Genomic DNA, 14,271 nt, shown 5'->3' with positions numbered 1-14,271 from the left:
TTTCACCTCTACCACATTTCTTACATGTTCTTCCTTTAGGATCACCCCTACTCCATTTCTCTTCCCATCTGAACCATGATAAAACAGTTTGTAGCCTCCTCCAATGTTTCTAGCCTTGCTGCCCTTCCACCTGGTCTCCTGCACACACAAAATGTCTACTATTCTTCTCTCCATCACATCAGCTTGTTCTTTACTTTTCCTTGTCATTGTACCTACATTCAGAGTTCCAAACTTCAGACCAACACTTCTATCCTTCCTCTTTTTCTCCTAACCAAATGCCCTCCTCTTCTTCTCTGTCTTTGACCAACAGTAGTCCAATTTCCATCAGTGCCCTGTAGGTCAACGGCACTGTTGGCGGTCATTGTTAACCCGGGCCTTGACCGATCCGGTATGGAAATCGTTTTAGTGGTTCGCATATTTGATTTGGCTAAAAGTTTTACGCTGGATGCCCCTCCTGACGCAACCCTCACCATTTATCCGGGCTTGGGACCGGCACTATAAAACACTGATTCGTGTACCCTAGTGGCTGGTTTGATTTTAAGAGAAACAAATGACAAAAATAACTGATTATTACATGGTAAGCCTGCACTGTGTTGAGAAAGGCCGTACACTGGGACTGCATGCGCTGGGATGGGGGACTCCGAAGCACCTTCAGAAAACCAGAAAAGTCTCCAGGCTCAAGGCTCTGAAATGCTTTCAAGGCTTTTGATTGGTTTTCAGATCCTGGAAGGAGAAAAGAAGGATGTTATTCCAGGCAAACAAAAAAAACCATCAAGCAAAATAATATAAAAATACACAAAATGTACACTCATTTTTAAAATCCTTTTCATTTTATTCATCTTTTTCAAGTAAATTTGTACCGTGGCGTTTTGGAGGTGAGGGGTTTCCCCAAAAGAGTCTCCTCATTGTGTTAATCCGATGACCTTTTTCAATGTTCTTCTTCTCCTCAAATTTGGAAAAGGTAACAGGCGTTCCTTCATTTTTTGGCCTAAAAAGAATGATAACTGTGATCATCCAAAACCTTTACTACACATTAATCCCCCCAGCATAACAGATTAAGATCTGAGTCTGATACTCTACCTTGAGTCTTGCCTTTGAGCTTCAGACGGACGAGTTGTCTCTCTCCAGCACTTGGAGCAGAAGCCCTGCCATGCAGGGTTTCCATAATACCCACAGGCATTCTTGCAGAGCAGCTCCTCCTGAGTAACTCGGATTCCTCTTTGCTCCTTCCACATTATACAGTATGTTTTTTTACAATATTACCCACCTGTAAGAATAAGAATATTAACAAGACTAATTAATGCATTCTTACCTAGCTTATAGGTTTGTCACTGCCTTTTTACTTGTGCTTATTTCAATTAAAAAAAACAACAACTCCATACTGCAACACTTCTAACTCTAAATCTACCAGGTCATGACAAACTATTTTATGTAGCTAAAAGTGTTAATTGAAACTGGTTAATTAGGGTTCAGTTAATTAAGAGATGGATTATATAGATGAAAGTACTGGATTACTCCCAGTTTGTGGTAATTGTTTAGGAGAACTCATTCCATCACAAGGCCAAAGTATGCACTGTGCAAATCTTGGTCGTAAAGCTAAGGTCACAATACACTGTAAGAACCGCAAAGACCACATGACCATGTTTGATAATTCGGGGCTATGACCTGCTGGGCTGACAATAAAAAGAGTGCAAGCTCTTCCTGTGGTGAGGGACCAACGTTAAAAACTTGTCCTGCAGGGTGGAGGAATGAAGCTGAGTCACAGCAAATATTTTTGTTTGTTACTAAAAAAGCTCACCAAGGCTCGTCTTGTTGGCCAAGTATGTCATAGGTGACGTTAGTAAGACGTTACTCCAGTACTGGCTTCTCTAGGATAGTCTTCTCCTCCTCCTCACATATGAAACTTTTCATGACCAGGTGCCATCATACATATTTGACCCTACCAATCTAATCAGATCACTTCACCCCAACACCCTCTATATACATTTAAATTTAGACTCTAAATTGTCCTTCTTGATAATCCCTCTATCTAGGGCTGGCTCAGGTTAACCTGTGTTATCACTTAGTTATGCTGCGGGAACCCCCATGGTGCACTTGTCATTTTCAATCCTCCACTTAGCCATGAAATGAATACACATTAATTACTGTCATAACAATGACGTTGTCTGTTCTTTCTTCATTCATTTTTTTCCTTCCCTCTCCTGGGGCCTGTACTCACTTTGCAGTTTCTGGCTCCTCCTGACACTGAGGTCATTATTCATATTGTTATTCAGAACTAAGAAATTGTAACTCAGCAGAATTGCTTTTGCATTTAATAAGGATGATAATGTTTTTATACACAACTGTACTGTTTGCACTGAAACAGCTAGTGTTATAGTGTCATATGTCTTTTCCTGAGCTCTCTTTTCTACTTCTACTTCTCTTTTCCTACTCTGCTGTTTACCCTTCATTTCGCCCTTTCTCTCCCTTCTGAGGCAGACGGCAACACTGAGCCTGAATCTGCTGAAGAATACATCAAGAATACACCTCATTTCCACTCCAGTTAAATGGGGTTTTGGAAGTATCATTTTAATTCAAAATCTAATTTTAAAACTGTAAAGTCCATTGAAAGAAATGTGTTTTCCCCAGATTTCCCCAGTACCTGATTTATTTTCTTAACAGACCAGTTTTATCACTCGCAACCACCGAAAAGGGAAGTACAAAATTTAAATTTATAAATGGGATTGGATTAATTTAGGGTGAATGTATACTTTTATATTAATAAAGGGTACAAGTTACTTTTTGTTGTTGTTGTTTACATTTTTTTAACAAATTTAACAAGTCATGATCATTAAGAAAACGTATCGTTTTGTTTCCAAATTACCTATTTCTGCATTTGGCGCAACGAAAGTTTCGGATCAATGTTTGAACATAGCATATCGCAAATATTTGCACTGTTGGTTGACATTTTTAATCGCACTTTTCCTTAATGTTAATGGTAAAAGAACATTAAAGAATATATATTTACGATTTGTTACCTGTCAGAGCAGCTGACTGTCAGCTGAGAGGATTACAGATAAGAACCACCTGCTAATGTTAGCTGGTGGCTAACACTGATACCAGTTGAACTAGGTCAGTTAGTTCAGTTCAACTTTACTCAACGCAAAACAGTTTACAGCCATCATTATATGATTGTACCTTATATGTCCTTACCAGTCAGTTAGTGAAATCAGTGTGTTGCCACTTCCTCTTCTTTAAAACACGTTTCTTATCCACTGACAGGGTCGAACGCAAAAAATAAAATATCCAAAAGAACACAATAATTTAAATTCGAGTGAAAACAAAGGATTAACCTACTTTTATTTTAAGTGAAAGAGGACTACGAAAATCGACATTGAAAGACTGAAGACAAAAAAAAACTTTGTGGGAAAGTTTTCTTGTTTCTGTACAGTCGGAGACGAAAACCTAAATGACGTGTAGTGAGCTGATTAACAGAGTGACGAATTTCCGGTTTTCAAAATAAGGAACATGTAGACTACAAAAACATAAATCTATCAAATAAAACTATATTATAGTTTACCGTCTTGAGTAGAACCCATTTGCATTCATCTGATTCTATAAAAAACACAAGGTAAAGAAAGAAAAATCTATGCGAAACAACGAGGAGTACAAATGGAGGTGGTAGATAAAAGGTTAAGGATAAAAGGACATCAGAACATGTGCAAAAACAAGATACATAACAATCTAATGGATAGTGATTGCCATGAAATATGCAAGAAGATGGACATTTTGCGTTTACACATTCAAAATAAAACTTTCATGAAACATGGTAAGACTTGAATTGCATTTGGTACTTTTAATTTGAAAGGTCAGCTTTTGTTAGCGGTCTCTCAGCAACAACACGCTTTTCAGACACTTGGTAGACTATTTAACATTAGCTTGCTTGATTGAATATTTATTTTTATATCATACAGTAAGTTTGTGAGCAGAGACAATGTCATACACGGATGCTGAAGCAGCTGAACCTTTCATCACCAGTGACGAGCTTAGGGTGAGTGCAGAAGTCAAAGCAGAGGAAACAGAGACAGAAACACTCAGTATGGACCATACCTCTCAGGTCTACACTTCTAGCACAGACCCACTTTCCCTAAAAACCACAAATAACACGAGAACACATGCACTGGTAAGTGGTCGTTTCCCCCATTACGTACTTCTAGCACAGACCCACTTTCCCTAAAAACCACAAATAACACGAGAACACATGCACTGGTAAGTGGTCGTTTCCCCCATTACGTTATAAAATTGTACATTTCAGTTTTATCATGTGTTACTATTTATATTTAAATCTGTTCTACGAACAGTCTCTGAACCGGGTGCTTGGAATGAATCCTGCTCTTCCTGTTTTCACTCTGCTTGACCACGATCAGCTGGTGTTCCTCTATGCTGCAGCTCACAACGGGATCATATATAATCACACCTCAAAATCCCAACACATACTTCAGGTAATAAGTACTATTATTCGACAGCATCATCTGATGAAACTTTACCATCACCAAAGTCAGAATAATGATTGTCTTATACTGATATATAAACATGTAGCCGGTTATTAACACAAAAGCTTATACCAGTGAATTAATGAGTTAAACTGTGTTCTAAGGGTCACTGCAGTCCAATCTCCTGCATGTCTATGAGTGAAGACAGACGGTGGGTCGCAACTGCAGACAAAGGGTCTAGAAGCAGAGCGATCATTTGGGATTCATATTCTGGGTAGTACATGACTATGCATCAATAGACCTTTACATATCAAATTCTCCTCTTTATAACTGTGTATTTACTAATGATCTCAGCATTCCAGTGAACACATTGTTTAAGTGCCACCCTGATGGAGGTGTTGTCGCTATAGCATTTTCAAGTGACACAAAGTATTTGGCAACCCTAGGAGGAGAAGAAGAGCAGGTGAGTCTGACAGAAATGGACAGAGAAAAGTCATTCAGAGTTTAACTATTGTGTAGATATCTAAACAAAGTCACCAAAAAAGTAATAAATAAAAATGTAAATGTTACATTATAATGACATTGATTCAGGCTTTCGGCTTGTTATGTCAATAACATTCTGTAAAAAACATGGGCAGTATAAAGTATCAGATAAGTTAAAATTATTTTGTTTTATTTAGGAATTCTACTTGTTCTGTTACTAAGGAAACCGTCAACCTCCAAACCACACATATTAATATTTTACATCTATTTCTTCCTACAAAAAAATTAACATCTGACTTTAAACTATCTTCAGTGTGTGCGTATTTGGGATTGGACAAGTAAAGCCCAGAAACCTTTGTGGTTTACTGAAATTAATCATAAACATGGTTTTCAAGTAAGTGCTTTTTCATTTCTAAAACTACATTTTTCAGTTACAGCACTGATAAGATGCTCAGAAATACATGATTTTTTTTTCCAGAAGTACATCACTTTTAACCCACACGATAACAGCCAGCTGATCACCAACAGTAAAAATCGTGTGTTGCTTTACAGCACAGTAAGATGACATCCAATAATGTGAAACAAGTATATGGTTGTACACATTCTGTACTAAACTGTTGTTGTTCCAGGGGCGTGGAAGTCTACAATGTATTGCCCTGAAATTAAAAAAGGTAAATATTGATAATCTATTCCATTTCTCAAGATATTTTTCAATGTATTATAGAAATCACCTCCCTGTATAAAACATTGGAAAACACAAAAACATTCAATGAGTGAATATCCAACAGATGTAAAAGTAAGTGTAAAAGTTAGTGCCAGTATTGTAACACAATTTGTGAGGCAGAAAAAATGTTTCCTAAAACATTGTTGATCCGAATGTGAACCAGAACGAATATTTTTTCATGGAAATTCAAGGGGTTGGCTTAGACTTTGGCTTTAATTTGCATTGTTTGTATTTGTAATTTAATTTTTGGTCTATTTCTTTTATGTGCAAAAATAGGAAAAAATTGAATCTTAAAAATGCTTACTAATAGAAACAGGATTGTTACATATACTGTGCTGACATCATATTTCATATCAAAACCATTGACAGTGAAAGAGATTAGCTCATGGCAACATGGAAATCTTTGGGCCACGTAATTTTATTAATGTGTGCAGCATTTACATGTCACCCCAATAGAATAAAGTATTTTTTTTAATCCTCTCGCAGTCCAAGGTAGCTGGACAGTTCCTAAGTCAACCTGTGTTTCACTGGAGACAACCTCAGATCCTTGCAGCCACTGAATCAGGGAATCTTGCTATATGGGATGTGTTGGAAGACTTGGCTGCCAACCAGCATCTCACTCAGGACAGAGTCAAGCTTGTTCCACTTCAGGATGATCCGATAACTGTCATCGCCCTCACTGATGGGTAGTCAAGAGTAAAAAATTATGATTTATCCCTATTGGTTTTATTATTAGCCAATCACTAATCCTTTTGTTTTTTGGCCATTTTATATAACAGCTATATTGTCACTGGTGACACTCGTGGAAATATCAAGTTCTTTGACGGCCAATACCTCCTTGTCACATGGTATAGCAAATTCAACCTGGATCCCATTGTTTCCATTTCCTTCTCCAATGAGTACACAGAGGGATACTTGGTGGACTGCACCATGGACGCAAAGCCATTCATTTTTAGGCAAAAGAAGAACACAGTCAAATCTTTTTGTGCATTTCTTTGTAACAAATATAAAATGTATTTGTTTGTTTTCTTTCCTGCAGAAATTTTGTTGTGTCTACAGTTGGTTCCAAAATAGTTCATGTGGATACACAAGAAAACAGAGCTGTGGTCCTGCTGTCTGAAGACTATGACCCTGTACATGCAGTAGCTTGCCACCCCAAACAGCCAGTTGTGGTCATAGGCAGTCATGTAGGCATTATAAAAGTGTGGGCTTACAATGACAATCAAGTGATCAGCAGAAGAATCTTCCAGAATGAGAAACAGATTCAGTGTCTGGCCTATGATCCTAAAGGTGAGCCACAACACTGCAATAATGATTTGAGTTTTTTTCCTGAGACTGTTTTTTTCTCTGAATCATCCTTTTCCCTGGACAGGTTTATATCTGGCAGTTGGTTTTCGAAGTGGCTCTGTTTATATACTGGACTCCAGCACTTTGCAAAATGATCCAGAGGAATGTTTCCACAACACAAAGGATAGCATCCATCGCATTAGTTTCTCACCAGACTCAAAGTATCTTGCAATAGCGGTGAGACCACAAATAATCATCTCTATGATAATAACTTAATAACTTATACAACACTTAGATCACAGAAGTTACCATTTGGTGGTGTTAAAACGTGCTACGTCAATAGGTAGTATTACAAACTGTAATACGAAACAGTTCCTTATGTAAACCAATATGAAGATGTTGCACACTGCACAGTGAGATGTAATGAGATGAAATGTTGTAGTCACAAATATACATAATAAACTTTAAGAAGAGTCACTAAGACTCTTTTGGCTTTTATTTAAGACCCCAATGTAAAATAGCTATTGTAACAGACAAATACTGCTTAATATTATAAATATACTTCTGTATTAAATAGAATCGTTCTGAATGGAATAGAATAGAGTTTTGTTGTCCCATAGGTAGAAAACAAGAACAAATATCAAGACAAAGGTAAAAACAGACCTTGCATACAACCAAATAATACTGTATATATATATATATATATATATATATATATATTTCTCTCTCTCTCTATATATATATATATATATATATAGAACTAAATAGTGTATACACATCTTATTAAGCAGCTTTAGTTGGTTTAATGTTAGGGTTTTTTTTACTTTAAGGATGTTGGAAAGGCAGTGACAGTCTACCAACTGCATACTGATGAAGGCTCTATGCCGCATTGGACATATTTGGGCAGATATCGCTCTCACTACAAACCCATTGTGGACCTTCTCTTTGGAGTTCACCTAGACAGCACCAAAACCAGGCTGTTATCTTTGGGGATGGACCACTGTCTGGTTAGTCTGCTTTGACTAAACTTTACATCTTTAGTATAGTTTGATGTGTTTTTAATCCCCCCTGTACTTATGTGGGTGTAAACAACAGGTGGAGTATGACCTGGAAAAAAGTGAAGTGAATCAGCTCGTCATTCTGAGCTCAGAGCGACTTGAGCAAAGGGCCGTGCCTACATGCATGACATGGTATCCTCCCCTGTCAACGGAACAGTTTCTTCTTATTGCCACAGAGCAGTACAAAATAAAACTGTTCAACAGTACGACCAAGATGTGTAGGTCTGTAGACAATGTGACAACATTACTTGTTCTTCTTGTTTCATTGACGTCACTGCAAGCTAATTAGAAATGGTATAAAAATATGTTTGACAATAGGAAGACCCTACTTGGCCCAACATATGGCTCCCCCATCAAGCAAGTGGTGACCCTTCCCAACTATTTGGAAACTGTGACCAAGTCCCACTTTCTGGCATACATCACAGAGGACACGGTCAGTACTGCAATATTCCTAATTTGTTAAGATGTGTTATTTTGCAAGCTGTTTTACAAGAATATGTCATATCAAAAAATGTATTCCCTTTTAAAAAGGTTGTCACAAAAAATAAAAGGTAGTGTTCAACAGATTTTTAATTCTGCAATTGTAAAACAGATCATGTAGCTCTCCCTCCTATCTGTACAGGACCTACTGTAAACACAGAACCTTCTGGAATGCAAGAGCTGTGTATCTCAAACATAGCAACAGGATAAATACCATGCCCTAGTTTATATTTAATACACTAATTAAGAAATGTATATGTAAATTCTTGCCTAAGAAAATCTCAAATGATTTTCCGTGACAAGAAAAGGATTTGATTTTGAGATTTAAATTTTAAAATATTCAATCCTGAGAGCTCTCCCTAAAAAAACAACATATTCTTTGGGTTTCAACTGAAGCTTACCAGCTCACAAATGTTTTTTTATTCATTACAATAACACATATTAGAAAGGCTAAGAGTGTGTTTGGTTTTTTTATAGTTGGGTCTCCAGATGTTGCCTCTGGATGGGAACCCCTACAGGACCAGTAGTTTGGTCTGCCATCCAACAGGAGTGGCTGCTTTCGCCTGCTCCTACGATGGCCGATATATTTTTACAGCCGGGGGATCTGACTGCTCTGTCTTGGCGTGGGCGATAAGCCTCAAGTAGATCTTGTGTATCAATCTGGAAAAATAACTGATGGAATGCAACCATCTTGTTGTATTTTACCGACATGTCTTGTGTCTTCTTATGAGCAGCATTCTGGAGACTGCAGCCTTCATGGGAGGAAATGACCTTGTACCTTTTTACACTCTCTTAGAAGGAGGTAGAGATGGCAGATTGTACAAGGTACTGCAGTGTTTGTTGAAGTGGTTTACTTTTTATCCTGGCAGTGTGCTTGCACTTAAACTGAGCAAACATGTCAAACTTGTACTTAATGGTAAACAGAAAAATGTCAACTATTATTATTTTAACAATTGTACTTGGCAAAACCTGACAATGAATATAGACTTATGTCTGCTTTGTTTTAGACTCATAATATTATTACACATGTCCTTACGTACGGCTAGGAGGATGTGTCAGTTCGTAAAACCTTTCTAAACCCAGATTCTTATCCTACTGCACTTTCCTTTCTTAGGATATTGAGGAGTTTTTCTATTTCTGTCAAATCCGACATCAAGACATTCACACAATCGAGAAACGAAGAGTCTCAAACAAAATTCCTCTGTCAGAGGTTTCTTCCCTAATGAGAGCCCTTGCTTACTTTCCTACTGAACGAGAGGTAACAGTGACATCAGTCACGGTGATGTAATCTGACAAAAACTGTGTAATTTTATCTTTCCTGATGATTTATTCATTGTCTTCCAGATAGATGACATGCTAAATGAGGTTAAGTTCAGCCAGTATGCTGAAACAGGACAATATGTGACTGATGTTGATCTGGAAGGGTTCATCAAACTGTATATCAATCATCGGCCAGCCTTTGGAGTCTCTAGAGATGAGCTGGTTCAAGATTTCCACATGCTTGGTAGACATGACAGCTCAGGACAGACTATTGTGCATAGAAATCGGCTGATAGAAGTCCTTCAGACTCGAGGTACACCAGGGCCGTATTTGTCTTTGTGATTTAATCTGTAAAGTCATGCACAGTCATATCATTGTGAAGGGATGTTTTGACAGGAGAACCCATGACAGAGGACGAGGTGGTGGAGTGTTTCACAACACTTCTAAAAGGTCCTAGTGATGAGAATGAAGAAGAAGAAGAAGCTTACTGTTAGTATATATACAGTATCTAAATCGTTTTTATTTAAGCAAGAGCCTAAGAAACAACATAACTGAGCCCCTAATTATATGTGTCCTTGTGTCCATAGCTGGAGATTCTGAAAATTCTTTGGACGGTGTGATCCCACGTGAAATATTAGTAGAGAACTTTGCAGAATACATCCTGGGCTTCCCATGCCCAGAGGAGACCAGTGACAGGTCCTCAAGTCTACAGTGACCAAGGAAATAAACAGTTTATAAAAAGTTATTTTTTATTTACTTACTTTTTAATTTGTATTTGTTTCACAGTAAAATATGTATTATAAATACAATATGAGTAGGGAATTAAAGCCAACTTTATTTTTTACAGTGCATGCAAAGTACTCCTGTAATAATAAGTCAAAAATAATCATGATTCTACAGTATATACGAGGTTTTTAGTAGACTATGTAACAGAGATATTACTTTTACACATTTTTCACAGACAAAATTTTTAAAAAAATGTTTTTTTCAATATTTACAAAATGTGTAATCTCTAATTAACAATTTCTTGAAATAACAATAACAACAGCAATATTAACAACAATAAAATTTAGGGTAAAAGACGGCCCATGGCCTCACTTATTTGTTCTTAAACTCGTCTAGTACCTTAGAGGGTGTGGCTGTGATTCTGACCAATCAGCTGCGCGTACACACAAGAACTTCCTGCTTGGTCTCTGAGCAGGGAACAGTCAGCTGGCGTCTGCAGGCACTGTGAACTTCGTCAACTCCAGGTTATACAACATGTTTTCTTAGGGAACGACTTACCAGCAGCCAACTTCATAATGGACCCCGCTGGAGTTGGACTCTTCGTCAAGAAGCTGACAGACCTTATGCGGCAATCGACAACGTCGCTTTCAGAGTCCATGATCGTCAGGGTTTTATTGTCTTAGGTGGCTATCTAAAGTTAGCTATTTGTTTGGAAAGTGGGTAACCACTAATACTGCAGCAGAGAGATGTCATTACGGCAGACATACCGTCGCTCTGTGACGATTACTAAGCCGGACGATGACTCGGACACGGAGGAGTCTAACGTGGAGCTGAGGAAGGCAGAGGCGCGGGAGTCTCAGATCATCCACAGTGGACACTTCATGGTGTCCTCGCCTCACTGTGAACACCCGCCTAAGAAAGGCTACGACTTCGACACAGTCAACAAACAGACCTGTAAAACTTATCACTTCGGTAAAGCGAGCACGTCCCAGTTCTCCATCGACGCTTCACTCACAAAACTGTTCGAGTGCATGACTCTGGCGTACAGGTGAGCTGTGATTGTAACTGTAGTGTGTCACAGGTGGGGTCCTCTCACCCACTGGCATCATATCTGTGACGTTCTTGTACTATGTGAAACTATACTCACGAGGTTTACATACTTCCTGATTGACTAAAAATAGGTTTAAAAAAGTAATCACATGGTTCAGGAAGCGATCAGAGCTTCTGCAACAGCTAAAGCAGGCGTCGCCAACAATTGTTCCTCAGAGAGCTACTTCTACAAAAAAAAATGGCCGCGAGCTACTCGTGTTTTGTAACATTTATTCTCATCGCTCATTTTGAACAAACAAACTCAATAAGCTTTCTTTTACTGAACATTTCCAACATATTTACATATGTTACTGTCCACATCTCACATTCTGTATTAAAATGTCACAAAATTATTAATGGTATTATTGTTATTACTACAAATACTGATAATGTCCAAGTAACTGTATGACGCTTCAAAAAATAATTGGCACCAAGCTGTACAAAGGCAGACAAGCTTTCCGTTTTACTTATGGTCCCTGAATAACGTTTCCGCCACCTCCTTTATGAACCCGCCATCGGTGAACGGCTTTTTGCGCATCGTTAAAATGTGCGCCACTTTAAACGAAGCACCTTTTACCGACCGACACGCTGGCACCGCAGATCAGACACACACACACTTCGTCGTTAACATGTGTAAAACAAGATTCTGTCTACCCCCCTTGGTGAAAATGGTACGTTTTAACCCGCTTGTTGCTGTAGACACTGGTCGCCATCGGAAACTCTCGCTCATCTTATCACTGACTCGTCAAGTTTGACCGCAGCAATTTTGATTGACAGCTAATTGGCTAATAATCATTTTTTGTAGGAAGAAGGCGGGACAACTGCATTTTGATTGGACATAAATTTAAGTAGATTTACCGAGGGACCAATTAAGTTTTCAGATTTATGTATGATTCACTGGCCCTTTAGCGAGCTACTGGTAGCTATAGCTGAAGTATCAGGTCAATGTATTTATGTCTATCAAATCTACTGTTAGTGTTGTGAAAGATTCTTGCTATATTTCGATCTGGGTCACAGGACCAGTTCAAAGATTATTAGTGTAATCGTTCCGGTTCACGGCCCAGTTGAACGATTTGGCCCTTCGTTCGTGAGCATGACACCAATTGGAGGATTTCTTCTCCCCGTAGTCACAGGACCAAAATTGAAGAAATCACCTAAAAACAGCCTTAAACAGCCGGTAGATGGTTGATTCCTTTCATAACAAAACGCCAAAACAAAAAAGTACAAGAGCAAAATAAAACCACTGGAGAAGTATTCAAGAAAGTCTCGTACAACAGTTACCAGTACGCAAATTCAAGAACTACATTCCTAAAAATAACTTCCAATTACTGATGTGTCGTCCGCGAGTGATTCGTTCAATATGAACGAATCTTTCATATGACTCGTGGCTACCGAGTCATATGAAAGATTTGTTCATACCGAACTGATGAATCACTCACAAATCACTCTCTGCAAACTAATCACTCTCTGCAAACTAATTTTGCGTTGTGAACTAATTTTTCACTATGAACGAATCACGCCCTGTGAAAACGAATCACGCCCTGATTCGTTCATAGTGAAAGATTAGTTCACAGGGAGTGATTCGTTCATAGTGAAAGATTAGTTCACAGAAAATGATTCGTTCACAGCGTAAGATTAGTTCGCGGCGTAAGATTAGTTTACAGTGAGTGATTCGTTCATGGTGAAAGATTAGTTCACAGCGAATGATTCGTTCACAGAGAATGATTCTTTCACAGGGCGTGATTCGTTCATAGTGAAAGATTAGTTCACAGCAAAAGATTAATTCACAGAGAATGATTCTTTCACAGGGCGTGATTCGTTCATAGTGAAAGATTAGTTCACAGAGAATTATTCGTTCATAGCGAAAGATTAGTTCAGGGCGAAAGATTAGTTCAGGGCGAAAGATTAGTTCACAGCGAATGATTCGTTCACAACTAAAGATTAGTTTACAGTGAGTGATTCGTTCATAGTGAAAAATTAGTTCACAACGCAAAATTAGTTTGCAGAGAGTGATTAGTTTGCAGAGAGTGATTTGTGAGTGATTCATCAGTTCGGTATGAACAAATCTTTCATATGACTCGTGGCTACCGAGTCATATGAAAGATTTGTTCATACCGAACTGATGAATCACTCACAAATCACTCTCTGCAAACTAATCCCTCTCTGCAAACTAATTTTGCGTTGTGAACTAATTTTTCACTATGAACGAATCACTCACCGTAAACTAATCTTTCGCTATGAACGAATCATTCTCAGTGAACTAAACTCTCGCCGTGAACTAATATTTTGATGTGAACTAGTCATTCTATGTAAACTAATCTTACGGCGCGAACTAATCTTTCGCTATGAACGAATCATTCTCTGTGAATTAATCTTTTGCTGTGAACTAATCTTTCACCATGAACGAATCACTCACCGTAAACTAATCTTTCGTTGTGAACTAATCATTCTCTGTGAACGAATCTTTCGCCCTGAACTAATCTTTCGCTATGAACGAATCATTCTCAGTGAACTAAACTCTCGCCGTGAACTAATATTTTGCAGTGAACTAGTCATTCTCTGTAAACTAATCTTACGCCGCAAACTAATCTTTCGCCGTGAACTAATATTTTGTTGTGAACTAGTCATTCTATGTAAACTAATCTTACGCCGCGAACTAATCTTTCGCTGTGAACGAATCATTCTCTGTGAA

General features: G+C 38.2%; 3 protein-coding genes and 1 long non-coding RNA gene across 5 annotated transcripts in view; 2 read left to right on the top strand and 2 right to left on the bottom strand.

Annotated features, from left to right (window-relative positions):
• LOC103397515 (rab5 GDP/GTP exchange factor-like) overlaps window positions 1-3,431 on the bottom strand; it is a 9,242-nt gene extending 5,811 nt beyond the window's left edge. Inside the window, exons 1-4 of the mRNA XM_008335801.3 lie at window positions 3,193-3,431; window positions 1,081-1,267; window positions 861-988; window positions 575-723 (exon numbers count right to left, since the gene is read on the bottom strand). Of these exons, the coding sequence (XP_008334023.1) occupies window positions 575-723; window positions 861-988; window positions 1,081-1,235 (432 nt within the window). The 5' untranslated portion in view covers window positions 1,236-1,267; window positions 3,193-3,431. The remainder of the gene's footprint in view (window positions 1-574; window positions 724-860; window positions 989-1,080; window positions 1,268-3,192) is intronic.
• A 142-nt stretch (window positions 3,432-3,573) lies between these two features.
• On the top strand, window positions 3,574-10,701 carry cfap251 (cilia and flagella associated protein 251). Of its 2 annotated transcripts, none has more exons than XM_017043156.2 (21): window positions 3,574-3,808; window positions 4,018-4,162; window positions 4,341-4,481; window positions 4,637-4,746; window positions 4,827-4,935; window positions 5,269-5,349; window positions 5,434-5,511; window positions 5,585-5,626; window positions 6,166-6,365; window positions 6,459-6,635; window positions 6,719-6,969; window positions 7,052-7,203; window positions 7,797-7,973; window positions 8,062-8,246; window positions 8,343-8,457; window positions 8,982-9,145; window positions 9,239-9,329; window positions 9,619-9,762; window positions 9,849-10,077; window positions 10,161-10,253; window positions 10,352-10,701. In XM_017043156.2, exons 2-21 carry the CDS (start codon window positions 4,079-4,081, stop codon window positions 10,477-10,479), a joined length of 2,751 nt encoding a protein of 916 aa, XP_016898645.1. In that variant the 5' UTR covers window positions 3,574-3,808; window positions 4,018-4,078; the 3' UTR covers window positions 10,480-10,701. The 2 variants fall into 2 exon arrangements, with proteins under 2 accessions (XP_016898645.1, XP_008334020.1); XM_008335798.3 differs by having other exon boundaries at window positions 3,954-4,162.
• Window positions 10,077-11,023, bottom strand: LOC107990267 (uncharacterized). The gene is made up of 3 exons (XR_001761813.2): window positions 10,890-11,023; window positions 10,317-10,470; window positions 10,077-10,217 (listed from the first exon to the last, which is right to left on the bottom strand). It is a non-coding gene; the product is annotated as an uncharacterized LOC107990267 (long non-coding RNA).
• The window catches only part of mlxip (MLX interacting protein), an 18,930-nt gene continuing 15,613 nt past the window's right edge, over window positions 10,955-14,271 (top strand). Inside the window, 1 exon segment of the mRNA XM_025053025.1 lies at window positions 10,955-11,538. Coding sequence (XP_024908793.1) covers window positions 11,237-11,538 — 302 coding nt within the window. The 5' untranslated portion in view covers window positions 10,955-11,236.

Source organism: Cynoglossus semilaevis, chromosome Z (assembly GCF_000523025.1).
Source record: "Cynoglossus semilaevis isolate Cse_v1.0 chromosome Z, Cse_v1.0, whole genome shotgun sequence".
In the NCBI taxonomy this organism is placed as follows: domain Eukaryota; kingdom Metazoa; phylum Chordata; class Actinopteri; order Pleuronectiformes; family Cynoglossidae; genus Cynoglossus; species Cynoglossus semilaevis.
Note: the sequence above shows the minus strand (reverse complement) of the source record. Positions and strands in the feature narration are given on the sequence as shown.

What these genes read in the sequence shown, in the direction of transcription:
- cfap251 (XM_008335798.3), top strand. Translation starts at nt 3,974, where the DNA reads ATGTCATACACGGATGCTGAAGCAGCTGAACCTTTCATCACCAGTGAC. An exon ending in GTCATCGCCCTCACTGATGG is followed by an intron (nt 6,366 to 6,458) that starts GTAGTCAAGAGT and finishes TTTATATAACAG; the next exon opens with CTATATTGTCACTGGTGACA. An exon ending in AGTACGACCAAGATGTGTAG is followed by an intron (nt 8,247 to 8,342) that starts GTCTGTAGACAA and finishes GTTTGACAATAG; the next exon opens with GAAGACCCTACTTGGCCCAA.